General features: G+C 44.1%; 1 protein-coding gene across 5 annotated transcripts in view; it reads left to right on the top strand.

The window, feature by feature from the left end:
- The window catches only part of LOC139233201 (transcription termination factor 1-like), a 53,422-nt gene that overhangs the window by 3,223 nt on the left and 31,723 nt on the right, over positions 1-18,476 (top strand). For 3 of the 5 annotated variants that reach the window (XM_070863864.1, XM_070863860.1, XM_070863865.1), the window contains exons 2-7: positions 1,233-3,141; positions 6,153-6,338; positions 8,310-8,388; positions 9,942-10,072; positions 15,594-15,822; positions 17,405-17,491. In XM_070863864.1, the coding sequence (XP_070719965.1) occupies positions 1,266-3,141; positions 6,153-6,338; positions 8,310-8,388; positions 9,942-10,072; positions 15,594-15,822; positions 17,405-17,491 (2,588 nt within the window). In that variant the 5' untranslated portion in view covers positions 1,233-1,265. The remainder of the gene's footprint in view (positions 1-1,232; positions 3,142-6,152; positions 6,339-8,309; positions 8,389-9,941; positions 10,073-15,593; positions 15,823-17,404; positions 17,492-18,476) is intronic. The other 2 variants (XM_070863862.1, XM_070863863.1) reach the window with 1 other exon arrangement.

Below are 18,476 nucleotides of genomic sequence, written 5' to 3'. Positions count from 1 at the left end.
AGGAGAGAGCCATGCAATAGAGGTGGATTGCAGAGAGATGTTGAAGTTGAAGTGGCATCAAAGTTGATGGGGTGGTTGTGATAACCAGAGAAAGTGATCCATGGACACAGTGGAATAGTACATGTTAAAGATCATTTCATATAAATCGAGACAAAGCTTTACTCAAATGCACTTTGGGGAGGAAGCATGCTGTCCTTAACTGTCCTCTGAAGTGGCCTAACAAGCCACTCGGTTGTATCAAATCTTAGAATACCACCACCACCTTCTCGAGGCAGCTACACATGGGCAGTAAATGCTGGCCTTGCCAGCTGTGCTCACAAACTGAATGAATTTTAAAAAAAAGATTAATCAGGGCTCTTGCTTACCATATAAGGAACACTGAAGGACAGTGCAATTGGTTGGGCTACAGCTGAGGACAGGATCAAAACAACAATTTGTATTTATATAGCGCCTTTAATGTAGTGAAATGTCCCAAGGCACTTCACATGAGTATTATGAGATAAAAAGATTTGACACCAAGCCACATAAGTGATTAGGCTGGAGGAGATTACAAGGATAGGGAGGGGCGAGACCATGGAGGGACTTGAAAATAAGGATGAGAATTTTGAAATCGAGGCGTTGCATAACCGGCAGCCAGTGTAGGTCAGTGAGCATAGGGGTGATGGGTGAGCAGGACTTGGTGCGAGTTAGGACATGGGCAGCCGAGTTTTGGATCACCTCTAGTTTACGCAGGATAGAATGTGGGTTGAAAGCCTGTCAGTGCTCTCTGTCTAGGCTGATACATGAAGAGTGGCCACTTGGATGACGCATCGGAGGTCGACTAGTACCCATAGCTGCGTCCCAACAGGAGACAACTGGGAAACAAGTACTGCTGAATAGATACGGGCACATATGTGCATAGTATATTAATAAAAAATCAGGCGACGAGTATGGTGAATATAAAAAGAGGGGGAATTAATGGGTGTTGCTGTTCATTGGTTTCACTTGCCATCTAAATAGAACCCGTGCATTCGATACCTATTTCATGACGTGGAGTAATTCTCCTCAGCTCTATTTGAAAATGTGCAACACTAATTAGAACAGCAGCATTTTTTTGAGTGATCCTGTTGCAGGAATCTTTTTTTCTCAAAAGCTGCATAAAAGAATATCTGTTAATTTTTATGGGAAAGGCAAAAGTCCTAAGAATTGAGATATTTTGTTTGCTTACGCCAATATTTCTTTTCATTTTTGAGAACAGGGAGATAGCGATCAGGGAAGGCAGGGGTATGATGCAAGATGTGCTACACAAGACGAAGAAGAAAAAGTGGAATCACAGTGAGAATGCAAAGAAGAAGCATTCTTCCAAATCACTGGAAGATGATGTTCCAGAGACTGCTACTGTAGAGACTGACCAAGAGGTGCAAAATTCCAGGTTAGCAGGTCCTGGTGAAAAGAAACGGAAGAAGAAAAAGAAAGACCGTGCCACGTCATTAGGAGGATGTGATGCTTCAGAGACTGTTGCAGTGGACACTGAAGATGATGTACAAAATCTCCAGAATGTAGGCGCTGATGAAAAGAAACGGAAGATAAAAGAAAGATGCCGTCCCAGATCAGAGGGAGAATGTAACGATTTAGAGCTGCAAAATCCCTGGTCAGCAGGTCATGGTGAACAGAAGCGGAAAAAGAAAGACCGTCCCAGGTCATCAGGAGGATGTGATGGTTCAGAGTCTGCTACGGTGGACACTGGAGCAGAATTGCAAAAACGGGTAAAGAAGAAGAAGAAGAAGAAGAAAAAGAGGCACAATTCCAGATCCGAGGGAGCATGTGCCGATTCAGAGGTGCAAAGTCCCAGGTTAGTAGGCGATGGTGAGAAAAAAAAGAGAAAGCACCGGTCAGCGGAGGATGGTGATGCTTCACCGATGAGTATGGTAGAGGTTGAGGAAGAGACACAACATTCCCGATTGTTGGGTAATGAAGGCGACCAAAAGGATAAAAAAAAGCATCGTTCCCGCTCGGCAGAAGAGGCGGGTGTTTCAGAGTCTGCAGTAAAGACTAAACGAAAGCTGCAAAGTGCCAGGTTAGTAGGCAGTGGCGTCAAGAAAAAGGACCACGTAAAGGCAGTGAAAGATGATGTAGAGATTACTGCAAAAGAGACTCCACAAGCAACCCAGAATCCCAAGTTAGTGGGTGGCAAAGGTGGCCAAAAGAAGAGGAAGCATTATTCCAGTTCAGCAGAAGATGAGTGTGTTTCTGCAGTGGAGATTATGCAACAGGGCCAGAGTTCCACATTGATAGGGGTTGGCGGAAACCAAAAGAGCAAAAAACACCATTATAGATCAGCGGATGGTGGAAATGATTCAGAGACGGCTGCAACGGATCCTTGCCAAGAAAGTGGAATTTCAGAATCTGCTGACACGTCAGCCAAAAAACGCAAGAAAAAGAAGAAAGTTCAACTTGAGATCAATATTAACAAAGTTGCCTCCCTCGATGATTCTGAAATTCCACCAAAATCTATCAAGAAGCGTAAAATAAGCAGTGCACTTCCATTTGAAACTGTGGAAGAAAGTCTTAATTCTTTCAAGAAACATAAAGTAAAATGCCGTCCAGGTGGGATTGCAGAGGACAGGACAATGAACCACCCTAAGGCTGAGAAAAATAGTAACTTTGCTGAGATCACTGCAGAACAGACCAAGCAAACAATGTATACTTCCAGCATAGGTTGCCAAGAAACCTTCGAAACCTCCAAGAGGTGCAAGCGAAAGAAAGACAGTCTGTCGGGGTGCAAGACGTCTGGCAGAACCAAGAACTTGAGGCAGGATGGACCTGCGCAGTCTTCTGCATTGAGCACTGTGAACACGGTGATCATTACACCCGAGTCCATCACAGAACCGAACAAGAGTTTGGAAACTCGAAAGAGGCAGAAAAAGAAGCAGCAGCGCTCGCCAGAGTGTGACAATAACGACGGCAGCACAGCTGTCCAGCACTTTCAGGAGGAGATGCTACCTTTTTGCCAAGACATGACTGAAGCAAAAAATATGCAAAAATCACAATTGGTTGAGGCGCTAAAGGACTTCATCCCTAACGCGGAAAAGCTGACAACTGAAACAGCGTATGGAATGTATAAATATGACCTTCCACGGTTTAAAAAGTTTAAAGAAGAAGGTAAGGCTAATCAATGTAGAACTGCTGTTTTGTATCCTTAGCAGCATACTGAGATTTATTGTTGAGCAATTTCTTGCATACATATAATTTTCTCAATGTTGAAGTTTTAGTCCAATAGATTGTGTAAACTGAGATTACTTAACACAATTATAATATATGGAAAGTAACTGTCTCAATGGTGAATTATCTAAAACATCAGAGTAACTATTTGTACTAAGTCTCCCTTCTGTGCATGCGTCTCAAGCGAGAGTTAGGACAAATATCACCGACTCCGTCCCCCTTCCCACAGCGCAATTTACACTAACCCTTTGCGCATGCATCCATCCACAGTGCCGATCCGTCGACCATGTTACCTCCACTGTGCTGAGCCTTGAGCAGCCCTGCAACACCACGCTGCCTCCACTGCAGCTCCGAGGCCTTGGCAACGCCGAGCCTCCAATCCATCTGGCCAGCGGGGAGAGAAGCGGCGGGCGACCGAAAGGGGAACGAAAGAGAGAGGGTGGGGTGGGGGGAGGAGAGGGAAAGAGACATGGGTGGGGGGGGGTCGGAGGGGAGAGGGAACTTGGGGAAGACTAATCACGTTCTTGCAATCCTCTACAAGGGACATTGTTAGAGTGGATGAAATCCAGAAGTCACCACACTGTCAATATTCACTTCACACTCAATAGGCCTGTTAACAATCCGTACATAATGCCCCATCTATAGGGGGCAGGGGGGGTAAGGTCATGCACATGCTGGGGTAAGTCACTGGCTGGGGGAGGGATGTACTTGCGCAGGGGTAAGGCACTTTGCGGGAGGGGTGCACTTGCGCAAGACACTGGCTGGGGGAGGGATGTGTCCTTTCTGACTTCCGAAGTCAAAATGGATCATATTACAATGTGTAAAGTTTGGTTGGGCGGTTCCATTCACACATTCCAGAGAAACTTCAAGGTGTGGCTGGTCCCCTTGAAGGATAAATCAGCAATGGGTCATGTGATAATGGAGAGCCAATCAGAAGCGGCTGCAATTCAGTTTGTACAAATAGACATATCCATGAAAAGTTTGCTTAAGAATTCACAACTTAGGTTATTCACCATCTATGATTTAGTGAGCAGATTTCCTGTGGTGTTCTGTCAACTGGAGATTTTATAAGAATGGGTGTTATGCCAAACACTGTTCCCAGGGAAACTGAATTCTCAGCTTTAGGCATGTCACTGGGAAGGGGCACCAGCATCTGGCAGTACTGGGATGGGATCTAGCGGTACTCTTGAGTGGAGTTCCCAGGTTTCTGGGAACATTGCAGTGAGAGGCTCTGTGATCAGTAGGAGAGGGGATCGTGGAATCTGAGGGCATTGGAGAGGGAGGTTTCAGGGTCTGGGAAAATTTGGTGGACGGTGTGGTTTAAACAGCACAGGATGGTAAGGCAGTTCTGGAAGCACTGAGACTACAGTCAAGAGGTTTGTGAAAAATGCAAGGGGGCTGGGAGGTGGAGGGGGGGTGGGGAAAGAGAGGAGAAAGAAGAGAGAGAGTGAGGAAGGGGAATCCTTTTGAACCAACAAGCCTGAAATGGGAATTTTGAAGCATTTGACAAGCAGAATCTATGGGTTGCTGGGATCTGGCATTATTGAGCGGGTATGTGGGGGGCGGGATCTAACAGTTGTGTAGGACTAGGAGAATGAGCCAAACCTGCCATTGTTCGCAAGATTTTATCTCTGTTCTCAAACACACGTGTTTGGTCATAAAGTGAGTGAGTGTTACTCCTGAATCTTGCACATCTAAAACAAGACTGTCACCTTCCTGAACTAATCACGGCCGCGCACAGAAAACATAATGCAGCAGGTTTCCTCCATCTATCTACCCTGGCTGCTGTGAGGATGGGCCGAAGAATTTTTAGAAAACCACTTGCATCAGTTTGTAAGTTCGACACAACCATTTTTTGCAAAAGTGAAAGCACTTTATTACAGAGCGTGGATAAGAGTTATTTTGGTGTGCACAGAGCAGCTGCTTTGGAGATCCTTGGTGAGCCGTTTATACCACACCGTACAGAAACTCGTTGTCATATAAACCTGCAGATGGACAACAGCTAAATTCCATTCTGCTTCAAATGATAACGGACAGTTTATTTAATGACATTTATATGAAACAAAAATAATATTGCACCTCTTAATTTTGTTTAGTTACGAATATTTTGTTAGCCTGTGCATCTGCTGTCATCACAGAGAAAGTTGTAACAAGTAAGGGGCCAAATTATTTAAAAGAACTGCATCTCAAGGGCAGCAATTGCACAAATTATTTATGCCTTTTACAGGGTTTCCACCTGCATTTGGAAGATCGGACATTGAAGTTTTGCTACTGTGATATAGATATATATTTTTAACAAAACGTTATTGCCTATCAGTTATTAAATTCTGTACTGGAAGGAAAATCCTTTTGAGTTCAGATCTGAATTACTTTCAAAGTTAGTCAGGCAACTGTAGCAGTTAATTAGCACACAGCATACAGCAAATGAAATGTATGACAAGTCGATCTGTTTTTGTTGCTGAAGTGAGCTATGTTGACCAGGAGAGGTCGCTGCTCTTCCTCATAGTAATAGGAGGATCTTGTATGACCGCCTGTGAAAGAAGACCGGCCTCATCTGACAATAAACCATTCCTTCAGTATTGTACTAAAGTGTCCACCTAGATGATGCGCTCCGGGCCCACAGTAGGGCTTGAACCCACACATTCAACTCCGAGGCGAATGATACCAGTTCAACCAAATGGATCCTTGATTATTCCTAATATCTGTTTTAAATTGCACTTCATTCATTTATTCTGTGCTACTAGCCTGCCCTATTTTGAGGTAATCTATTTATCTATTAAACTCGATCAGGAATGTTCTTCTGGTACAGACCAACATAGATGGTCAGGTCTTTGCACTGCTGAATCGTCCCCTTATTTGCTGATTAAAAATGATTATTATGCTTTGTTTTTTTTTAAAGACTTCTTAACGTGGATTCTGGTAATTGCTATAATATTTTTTGTTCTTTGTAGGAATTTCAGTCCGACAAGGCAGGTTTACCAAGGAGGAGAACCAGCAGTTGCAGAAAAACCTAAAAGACTTCATCGAACTAACTGGAATTCAAAATGAATGGGAGCTTTTGCATGTTCCCGAGTCCTCCAATGAGATGATAAGAATAAAACAACTGAAAACGAAGAATTTATTCTGCTACAGACTAGGTATATCTGTAGTTTCATTTTTATGCCAAAATAATTTTACATAGCGGGGATGGATCTCATATATTGGTCCTGAAATTCCGATGTCCCGGATCCGTACGAAGTTTCTATGGACAAATGCGCATGTGCTGAAAATCACCTTTTCCGACCTGCCCAGCTGGAGCTTGAACAGGTCTTGCCTGTGCGATGAGTTCTCACGCAAAAATCCGAGTTTTATAAATCTGCCCAGGATTAGGGAACGAACGTTCTGCGCGAGATAAAGCAGGCGTACAGCCTACATTCTGTGCGCATCTACCTGAAACTTTGCTTCAAACAGCGCAATAGCCTTCAGCATAAGCAGCAGTCAGTCGATGCTGAGGAGTTCTGTAGAGTACACTAAATAAACAGCAGGAAATGGAAACAAGCAGCTTCCTCTCAAAGTAATGAGAGATTCAAATCTTCCAACTTTTATAACATTTGAGGTACCATGTTGTCTGTTGCAGCTTGGAAAGTCAGACACTCAGTGCCTAGCTCAGTAATTATGTTCAGATAGAATGCTTTCCACGGGTAATGCAGAATGTAGAGGATGGCTTTGAGAATAATAGTGCAAAGGCTTTCCAGCAATTGTAGTGAGTCCCAAAATATGGCCAAAGGTTTCCACAAACAATCTCAGTTGAACAGCGTACTTTCAACCACATATTTCCACCTTGGTGAATGGGTCCCAACAAACTGCACCTTTTTACATAGAGGCTCAGCTTCTTGAGTACGGATGGGAGGGCAGGAGTTTTGAAATTTAGGGCAAGTGCTGTCATCCCATCCTAATGCCGTCATTTGTATGCTGCTGCTGCTGCAGTTGCTTCTTCAGTGTGTTCTGTCATACATCGGCCCAGCCAACAATTCCTGTCCCCGCCAACTTACACCCTCCCCCAAACCAGAAATTTTGTGACCATCAATCTTATAAACATTTTCTCCTCCTTTCATTTGTACATGCAGTTTAGAAGTCGCTACTTTTTATTTGCTGGTCATGTTATTAAGCACTGCACAACCACGACCCGTTCAGAAATGCAAGACATTTTTAAAGTCTTTATATTGCTTTAATTAACTTTTAAAACTGTTAAAATGTTTAAAATAAATTAGACAATATTTGAACTATTTTAAAAGATTTTTAAAAAATGGAAAAATCTCACCTTTCAAAGCCTTGTCGTCATCTCTAAACAAGATGCAGCACTGAAGGTTTAAAAAAAAAATTGTGGGCATGGCCTATGTAAATGAGCTCCTTTTGACCACTCCTGTGGGCGGGGACTGGCTCCGAAAGAAGCCACAGGCTTTGCATGCGCTGCATTCCCGTGCGTGGTGACATCATACGCTGCCCGGGAATCATCTTCACGTAGAAATAGAAACATAGAAAATAGGTGCAGGAGTAGGCCATTCAGCCCTTCGAGCCTGCACCATTCAATAAGATCATGGCTGATCATTCCCTCAGTACCCATTTCCTGCTTTCTCTCCATGGCCCTTGATCCCCTTGATCTTCTATCACAGAATCGAAAGTTCAAGACGGTGCAGGAGAAAAAGGCAAGTGCGCATTTTTTTTCTTTATTTTACCAGATTGCCCGCGGGAATGGTGTTACCGGAATTTCAGGGCCATTGAAATTTGCGGTAGATTAACTTACAATATCTGACAACTATCACACCAGGGTATTTTTAATGGTTGCGCCCTCCATCTTTTGACTGGTTTTTGCATCGATGTGCATTTTAAGAACATAAAAAATAGGAGCAGGAGTAGGCCATTTAGCCCCTAGAGCCTGCTCCGCCATTCAATAAGATCATGGCTGATCCGATCCCTTGTGTTAATTTCTCCTTTCAGCCTGTTAACCATGGCGATTTTTCAAATTTTCTTCCATTAATGCCAGGAATGTTTTACTCCCATTGATTTGGCCTTTCTTTCATCCAAAGTTAAATTAATATTACATATTTTAAACTCTCTTCTCTTCATAGCTGAAGGCATTCCAAGACCGTGGAAGTGTGTTTATCAGCGAGCTAAAAAGATGTATGATCCTAATCGATGTAAAGGCAGGTGAGTTAATCTGAAATACCTCGCATACCAATCATTTATATTTTGCTATATAATTATTGGAGTGTTGGATATTCTTTTGCAAATAATCAGCTTCAGCAACAACAGAAATTGCTACAGATGGTAATATTTAATTCAGGGCTGGCTGATTTTAAAATTACTGGAGGGGCGTGGGGGGGGGTCAGTGTTTGATATTTCTGTTTTTGTGTGGCTGATCATTGGTGTGCATGTTATGTCCTTCATTTCAGTGACATTGTATTGGTGTTCCCATTCAATTATGCTTTCTTTGAATCTGGGGGGTGTCGATGCTTCCTCTGCGTGTCATGTAAAAATAGATTTTCTTTTCTTGCCAATTTTCTCCCCTGCTCCTGCCCCCTCCATCGCTCTAGTTACCTTTCTTTGAGTTTAGATGGTTAGCATTTACAAGTATTTCTTCGTGAGAAGAATCTTTTCTCACTTTCCAGTAGGGAATATCAATAAGTAGGAGGAAACCTAGGGAAATTAGAAGCATATGCTGATAGGGTTAGGTGAAGGATGGCGGTTGGAGGCTGGTGCGGAACGTAAACACTGGCATATATCAGTTGGGTCAAATGGCCTGTGCCTATGCAGAAAATTCCATGTAATTCTATTTGTTTCTCCCCAACACATCTTCCCCCTCCCCCATAGGTTAGGCTGCTAATGACGGTAGTACTACACCAAATGACATTAACTAACTTGCTACAAACTGGGAATAAAACTTTCTGTTTGGCTTAATTATGCACTACTTTTACCAGCTGAGCCATTGGCGAACCACCGCAAAAGAATTTCCTGATCTCAACCAGTATATGAAGGGGAAATGCTGTGTCATGGTCAGATGCCCCCTCACTGCAAGTGAAAGAGTTGAAGGTCACTCTGGATTATTATGCTTGTGTATCTTCTAGTGGGAAGATATAGTGTAGAATCAGACATTGCCGGTGACCTGAGTGATGCATTCTGTTCGCTTGCAAATGGTTCAGCAAACCTGGGCCGTAATTGTTGGAAGTATGGAAAGCGAGGACAGATAAAACATTGCCAGAAAAGGTCATTTATGGTTGGCGTTATTTTGCGTTGGATTTTCTTTTGCCGACCTCTGAACATTCTTCTGCCAGGCTGCACTTGAGTAATGTGATGCACAGTTGGTGTAAAGTTCTCCTAAGCATTGTTACAGAAATCACATTGGTTTCAATTTCAGGCTGTTCTCTTCAAATGTAGATAAAATCTGACACCTAATTGTTAAACTTTGCTGAGTTTGATTATGCAGAACTTATCTCTAACTTAAAAGTACTCTTTTTTTTTTAAATTCTACTGTTCGTAGGAAAAGCACTTCTCTTAGCATTTCCTAACCCCTATCCTGTGTTGGGCCCGGATATCAAGTAATTTGTAGTTGTAAATGTGTGTTCGATCACTCTGCACAAGATCAGTAAACAACCTTACTGGGCTGAGCTGTAGTTTCTGGTACTAGTTGTCCTTATTTGTTACCTTTTTTTTTTGCAGTTTAGTGAACCTTCTGAGATTAACAATGGATATGTTGTTGTTAGATACACAAAAGAAGAATTGGAGAAACTGAAACGCTTGCAAATTGTACACGGGAATCACTGGAAGAAGATTGCCGAACTCATGGACCGTAGTGATGTATCTGTTACAAGTCGAGCAAGAACAGTAAAGCGCTGTAGGTTAAATTACTAAAATTTCTTTCACCATAAGTTCAGTAAGTTTGCAGACAGTGTAAGTTTCAGATAACTATAGTATCCTTTTAATATAAAATTGAAGCTTAAATTACATTTAAATGCTCATTGGAGCATAAACGTCAGCAGGGTGGGTTTATGTAGTGTCCTGGCCAATATTTATCCCTCAACCAACACTGCCAAAGCCAGATTATCAGATCATTTATTTTGTTGTTTGTGGGTCATTGCTGTGCACAAATTGGCTGCCATCATTCCATACATTGCGACAGTGGCTATATTTTTTTTACTTGCCTGTGAAGCATTTTGGGATACCTCGAGATTGTGAGAGTGCAAGTTCTTCATCATAGATTCATAGAAACATGCACACAGAAGGAGGCCATTCAACCCGTCGTGCCTGCGCTGACTCTTCGACAGAGCAGTTCTGCTTAGTCCCACATCCCAGCTTTTTGTCCGTAACCCTGTAGTTCCTCATCCTCGAGTACCTGTCCAGCTCCCTTTTAAAATGAATTGTGGAATCGACTTCCATCACCTTTTCAGGTAGAGTGTTGCAAATCCTGACAACTCTGAGTGAAATAATTTCAACTCGGCTCCCCCTTCTTTTGGGATCTGATAATAGAAGCTTTATCTAGAATTTACAGCACAGGCTCAATTGGTCTATGCTGGCATTAATGCTCCACACAAGGTTCCTCCCACCCCTATCAGCATCTCGTATTGTTCAAAAATGACAAAGCTAAATAGTTTATTTTACTTTTATCTTAATGCTGGTATTGATGTACAGGTTGAACCCCTCAAATCCGGCACTCTTTGGTCCGACAACCTCCATGGTCCGGCATCATTCCTGGCCCGGGGAGGTGGCGCATGCGCAGATCGTGGCCGGGCGTTGTCAGCAGTACCTGGTAAGGTCAGCTGGCACACTGCAAGAATGTTATATGCTTGATAGGAAAAAAATGCTGTTTTCTGGAGCTGGCTATGTGTCCCCTCTCCGGTGCTCCCTCTGAGGCCAGGTCAACGCGCTGTGTCCTGGGGCCGGCCACTCCTCTTCCCGCGCCTCTGGTGCTCCCTCTGAGGCCGGGTCGGCGTCCTGGGGCCGGCTGCGTTTCGGGCTCAGCTTCGGCGCCTCGGTCGGCCTGGAGGCGGCGGGGAGGAGAGGAGCGGCCGGCCCCAGGACGCAGCATGCTGATCCGGCCTCAGGAGTAGTCTACTTTTTAAACTTGCACCGCACATGTTGACCCAAGAAGTCAAGAGACCAGCACAGTAATTCCACATACTTAATCCTGCATTTTGCAAATTAAGATTGGGCCCACTGGGCAAGGTGACCTGACACGGCCTTACCTCCATCACAAATTCCTGTTCGTTCACAGCAAATCCCTTGGGGGTCGGAAGCTTATCGATCACCACCTGGATCGGAACACTCTCGGGGTTTTTGATGGCCGCGGTCTCGGTTTTCGAGCAGCCGGTCCTCACTGTTTTGAAGCAGACGAAGGGCCTTCGGGCGAAGTGAGGATAACCATAAAAATAAAACATAAAAAATAGGTGCAGGAGTAGGCCATTCGGCCCTTCGAGCTTGCACCGCCATTCAATAAGATCATGACTGATCATTCCCTCAGTACCTCTTTCCTGCTTTCTCTCCATACCCCTTGATCTCTTTAGCCATAAGGACCATATCTAACTCCCTCCTCTTGAATATATCCAATGAACTGGCATTAACAACTCTCTGCGGTAGGGAATTCCACAGGTTAATAACTCTCAGTGAAGAAGTTTCTCCTCATCTCAGGCTTAAATGGCCTACCCCTTATCCTGAGACTGTGTCACATGGTTCTGGACTTTCCCAACATCGGGAACATTCTTCCCACATCTAACCTGTCCAATCCCGTCAGAATCTTATACGTTTCTATGAGATCCCCTCTCATCCTTCTAAACTCCAGTGTATAAAGGCCCAGTTGATCCAGTCTCTCTTCATATGTCAGTCCAGCTATCCCTGGAATCAGTCTGGTGAACCTTCGCTGCACTCCCTCAATAGCAAGAACGTCCTTCCTCAGATTAGGAGACCAAAACTGAACACAATATTCCAGGTGAGGCCTCACCAAGGCCCTTTACAACTGCAGTAAGACCTCCTTGCTCCTATACTCAAATCCTCTAGCTATGAAGGCCAACATACCATTTGACTTCTTTACCACCTGCTGTACCTGCATGCCAACTTTCAATGACTGATGAACCATGACACCCAGATCTCGTTGCACCTCCCCTTTTCTTAATCTGTCACCATTCAGATAATATTCTGCCTTTGTGTTTTTGCCCCCAAAATGGATAACCTCACATTTATCCACGTTATACTGCATCTGCCATGCATTTACCCACTCACCTAACCTGTCCAAGTCACCCTGCAGCCTCTTAGCATCTTCCTCACAGCTCACACCGCCACCCAGTTTAGTGTCATCTGCAAACTTAGATATTTCACTCAATTCCTTCATCTAAATCGTTAATGTATATTGTATAGAGCTGGAGTCCCAGCACTGAGCCCTGCGGCACTCCTCTAGTCACTGCCTGCCATTCTGAAAAGGACCCGTTTATCCTGTCTCTCTGCTTCCTGTCTGCCAACCAGTTCTCTATCCACGTCAGTACATTACCCCCAATACCATGTGCTTTGATTTTGCACACCAATCTCTTGTGCAGGACCTTGTCAAAAGCCTTTTGAAAGTCAAAATACACCACATCCATTGGTTCTCCCTTGTCCACTCTGCTAGTTACATCCTCAAAAAAATTCCAGAAGATTCGTCAAGCATGATTTCCCCTTCATAAATCCATGCTGACTTGGACCGATCCTGTCATTGCTTTCCAAATGCATTGCTATTTCATCCTTAATGATTGATTCCAACATTTTCCCCACTACTGATGTCAGACTAATGGTCTATAATTACCCACTTTCTCTCTCCCTCCTTTTTTAAAAAAGTGGTGTTACATTAGCTACCCTCCAGTCCATAGGAACTGATCCAGAGTCGATAGACTGTTGGAAAATGATCACCAATGCGTCCACTATTTCTAGGGCCACTTCCTTAAGTACGCTGGGATGCAGACGATCAGGCCCCGGGGATTTATCAGCCTTCAATCCCATCAATTTCCCGAACATAATTTCTTGCATAATAAGGATATCATTCAGTTCCTCCTTCTCACTAGGCCCACTGTCCCCTAGTGTATCCGGAAGGTTATTTGTGTCTTCCTTCATGAAGAAGACAGAACCAAAGTATTTGTTCAATTGGTCTGCCATTTCTTTGTTCCCCATTATAAATTCACGTGAATCCAACTGCAAGTTTCCTACGTTTGTCTTCACTAATCTTGTTCTCTTCACATATTTATAGAAGCTTTTGCAGTCAGTTTTTATGTTCCCCGCAAGCTTCCTCTCGTGCTCTATTTTCCCCCTCTTAATTGAACCCTTAGTCCGCCTTGGTTGAATTCTAAATTTCTCCCAGTCCTCAGGTTTGTTGCTTTTTCCAGCCAATTTATATGCCTCTTCGTTGGTTTTAACACTATCCTTAATTTCCCTTTTTAGCCATGGTTGAGTCACCTTCTCTGTTTTATTTTTTACTCCAGACAGGGATGTACAATTGCTGAAGTTCATCCATGTGATCTTTAAATGTTTGCCATTGCTTATCCACCATCAACCCTTTTAAGTATCCTTTGCCAGCCTATTCTAGCCCATTCAGGCCTCAAACCGTCGAAGTTACTTTTCCTTAAGTTCAGGACGCTAGTTTCCGAATTAACTGTGTCACTCTCCATCTTAATAAAGAATTCTACCATATTATGGTCACACTTCCCCAAGGGGCGTCGCACAACAAGATTGCTAATTAGTCCTTTCTCATTACACATCACCCAGTCTAGAATGGCCAGCTCTCTAGTTGGTTCCTCGACATATTGGTCTAGAAAACCATCCCTAATACACTCCAGGAAATCCTCCTCCACCACATTGCAACCAGTTTGGTTAGCCCAATCAATATGTAGTTTAACGTCGCCCATGATAATGGCTGTACCCTTATTACACACATCCCTTATTTCCTGCAGGATGCCGTCCCCAACCTCACTACTACTGTTTGGTGGTTTGTACACAACTTCCACGTGTTTTCTGCCCTTTGGTATTCCGCAGCTCCACCCATACCAATTCCACATCATCCAGGCTAATGTCCCTCCTTACTATTGCATTAATTTCCTCTTTAACCAGCAACGCCACCCCGCCTCCTTTTCCTCTCTGTCTATCCTTTCTAAATGTTGAATACCCCTAGATGTTGAGTTCCCAGCCTTGGTCACCCTGGAGCCATGTCTCCATGATGCCAATTACATCATATCCGTTCTATCTGCGCAGTTAATTCGTCCACCTTATTCCAAATACTCCTCGCATTGAGGCAGAGAGCCTTCAGGCTTGTCTTTTTTAAACACATCTTGCCCCTTTAGAATTTTGCTGTAATGTGGCCCTTTTTGTTTTTTGCCTTGGGTTTCTCTGCCCTCCACTTTTACTATCCTCCTTTCTATCTTTTGCTTCTGCCTCCATTTTATTTCCCTCTGTCTCCCTGCATAGGTTCCCATCCCCCTGCCATGTTAGTTTAACTCCTCCCCAACAGCACTGGCATACACTCCCCCTAGGACATTGGTTCCGGTCCTGCCCAGGTGCAGACCGTCCGGTTTGTACTGGTCCCACCTCCCCCAGAATAGAACAAATCTATTGCGGCAGATCAGAGATATATACAATCTCTGGTTGTGTTGCACATGGAAAGTCAAGATCAAATGTAGTCTTGAAGCATGGTTAGAGGGCAGGGGATACTTGGAGCAAGGAACGCAGTCCTGTTTTAGTCCCTATTTAAAGTCATTTGGCGTGTCTAGGGAAATTTGACTATTTTTGCAGAGAGAATTGGGAACAAGTTGTTAGGTTTTTAAAAAGAATAGTAAAAAAAGTTTTAAAAAAAGGAGGGGGGGCATTCTCCCGGCTGTTGCTGTTGCTGCTTGCTGTGGCCCTGCCATGCGGGCGGTGGCTCGAGCTCACGGCCAGAGAGATGCTTCTAACGTCTGGATCCATCGGTCGTGGATCATCAAAATTGGGAGGGTCGGGGTGATAAGGCACTTCCCTGAGCGAGGCTATGCCTCTGTCCCTGTACTGGTCACTATAGCCCTGGCCTCCTATCCCTCCAAGGCCGGTGTGCTGCGTCCTGGGGCCGGCCGCTCCTCCTTTCCCCGCCGCCTGCGGGTTGACCAAGGCGCCGAAGCTGGGCCCGAAATGCTGACCCCCCCCCCCCCCCACCCAGTGGTCTGGCAAATTCTCTGGTCTGGCACAGGCCAGGTCCCGAGGGTGCCAGATTAGAGCGGTTCAACCTGTACCACAAATTCAGCAATGTAACAATATTGTACTGAGAAACATGAGTTTTAATGGATTGAAATTCTAATTGTACCTCGTTTCTTGATGGATTAGCCCGGTATGGCCAAAAAGAAAAATACCTTAAATGGGTTTTCTTTTTTAAACAGCTTTGCATAGTGGACCCTGGAGTAAGAAGGAGGAAAGGACATTAATGAAGATAATGGAGCAGGTTATGAAAAGTAGGATACAAGAAGCAACACATGATCTACCAATCACAGCTTCGAATACAGACACGCTTGTTTCAATCTTCCGTGAAAAGCTATACAAGAGAATTCCTTGGTTTGCAGTTGCAGACCAAATGCAGCACAGAAACTGGATGCAGTGTAGGCAGAAATGGTGAGCCAATAGTTATGTGATTCATAGTGAAGTTTTTCACCCTTTTTAAGTTTTGGAAGCATTCTGGTTGTAAAAGTTATAAGCGCTCCAAATACAATGGTGAGGTACAGCACAAAACACAAGGTGAACTTGAAAATCCTTAGTATTTCTGCAGACCTTGGGCTATGGCCCTGGTTGATAAATCTCTCATCTAGTGTCTGTTCCATAAGTCTATGGTCCATTTCATGACCAGTTTGCTCTTGGATATGAGGCAGACTGTAGACTATAGTGTGCCAGGTCACAAGTACAAGTGTTCGGTCAGCTATGCTTTGTCATATTAGTTTGCTGGTTTGGGAAGAGCTTACTCTAATATTGGTTGCAATGTATCTTTTTGTCATACTGAGAATATTTCTGAAATTCTGTTATGCATCAAAAACTTGCTTTATAATCAGATTTTCAAATAATCAGTACCTGTACAGTTAGTTCTGGCTGGATTTGCTTCTCATTTTTGAATCACTGGAATATAAGATCTTTTTATGGTTGAGAACAATTAGCCAATATTGAACAAATGGAATACTTTTCAAAAACAAATTTGCATTTATATAGCGCCTTTAACATAGTAAAATGCCCCACCCCACTTAAGTTACTGCTGCAGATGTTAATGGACAAGCTTTTTTTTCATCTCATAACTATTCTATGACGCACCCGATACTTCACAAATTAATTGTAGACTTTTAAGAGCTGAGCCGCTAAACAAACCCCTATAGTTGAGACTAGTACACGCAGGCTACCTGGGACGAATGACACTTGGCTTCTCTTACTTTGCTGTAAGGCCTTTTTTTTTTCAACAGAATGACTGCTGCCAACGGACTGGAAGCTGATGCCAATGACCAGAAGCTGAGCAGAAGTATTCTGCACATTATTCTGAAAATGTTGATGATTCTGCTTTCCCCACGCGCCCCCCCCCCCCATGAGACCTGAAGGCCTGCTCCATGTTCCCAACATTTTTCCCCAGGCCCGCTCCTTGTTCCCGACATTTCAGACTCGCTCCTTGTACCCGACATTTCAGGCCCGCTCAGTATTCCCAGCATTTTTCCCCAGGCCCTATGAGTCCCAAAGCAAACGACAAAAAGAACACAGACTGCGCATGCGCAACTACTTCCGGTTCGTTGGCAGCAGCCGTGTCCTTTTTTTTTTAACCAATTACACAAGACTTCAAGTAAATCCTAGTCCAGTACTCGGTACTGGAGTGCTAGGAACTCCCAAGTGTACCTAGAGGTGTTTGAACGAAAACTTAAGGAAGCCAGCTATGTCAGCACCTAGTGGTATTAAAATACAATTTATATGTGACCCTGGAGAGAGAATCTGGAATTTGAGGGAGTGCCTCGACCTCTGCATAAGGGATGCGTGCCAAATTGGTGCAGTGTAATTTAATGCATTGGTTCATCAAGGTACCAACTAAAGCCATTTGCTGCTGGGATTAAATCCCTTGGTGCAATATGGTTGTCTGCTGTGCCACCAAGTCGCCATATTTAAATAATCAGTGTCTGTAAAATCCCCAAAATGGGATGTGGCAAGTTTAACTTTGTTTTTATTCTGACAGGATGACCATCCTAACTACAAAAATGTCTGGAAGGATGATGCCTTTTGGATTTAATGGTTACCAGACAAAAATCAATGTCATCGAAAGGTAAAAAGTGCACTTCAGACTTGTATGAGGCAGCAAAAAGTAATATTACTGAATAAAGGCTCACATTGCAGCATTCATACAATAAAGTGGGAAACTCAATTGATGAGTTAAATACCAGATAGAGGTAATTGCAGGATAAGAAGTTTAATTTAACGATAGGACTGCTGTTGAGAAATATAATACAGCACCTGTCCAGTGTACTGTGCAAATATTCTAATGGCAGAAATTGAGGTCCTCTTAACATTAAATAATGCTGTTGCTTCATCAGACTGTTAGACTTCAGAGTATCACTTATTTTCATATAGTCCACAGCTTTGGGCTACTAGATGTTTTAGAAAGACACGGATTAATCAAGGACAGTCCGCATGGATTTGTTCATGGAAGGCTGTGTCTGACTAACTTGATTTAATTTTTTGAGGAGATAATAAGGAGGGTTGATGAGGGTACAGGTTGTACCTCTCCAGTCCAGGATTCTCTGGTCCGGAAACACTCGTGGTTCAGCATGAGCTGGCTGACCACCATCGTGCCGTTGTTCTGCTCAGCCGTGTAGATGACCCACAGCCCATTCTCGTCCAAAGCCAGATCAATGACCGACTCTTTTCCTCTCTCTTTCCCCCCCCCCACCCCACCACCTGTAGGGGGAGGTGTCGTTGGTGTTGCCGATGATGGCCTCGCCGCATTTGATGCGAGCCCTCGGGTCGTACTTGATGTTCCCCATGCGCTCCTTGTTGAAGAAGACCGTGCCGTCGTACACCACGAAGCCGGTGCTGTCGACGCAGTGGAGCTGCTTGCAGGTGATGGTGTGGCGGCCGGAGGTGAAGTCGTCCAGCGACGCATACTCCATCAAGGTGTCGGTGCAGTACAGTGTCCGCGGCATGTAATAGATCTCCCTACACCCCCCTCCTTCCTGCAGCGCATAGACCTGGCCTGGAGCGGGCCTTTACACCAGGCCCCGGACAGCTACTCAGCCTCGGTTACATAGACC

This window comes from Pristiophorus japonicus, chromosome 20, assembly GCF_044704955.1.
Source record: "Pristiophorus japonicus isolate sPriJap1 chromosome 20, sPriJap1.hap1, whole genome shotgun sequence".
Lineage (NCBI taxonomy): Eukaryota > Metazoa > Chordata > Chondrichthyes > Pristiophoridae > Pristiophorus > Pristiophorus japonicus.
The sequence above is the reverse complement of the archived record's forward strand: the minus strand, read 5'-3'. Positions and strand labels throughout refer to the sequence as shown.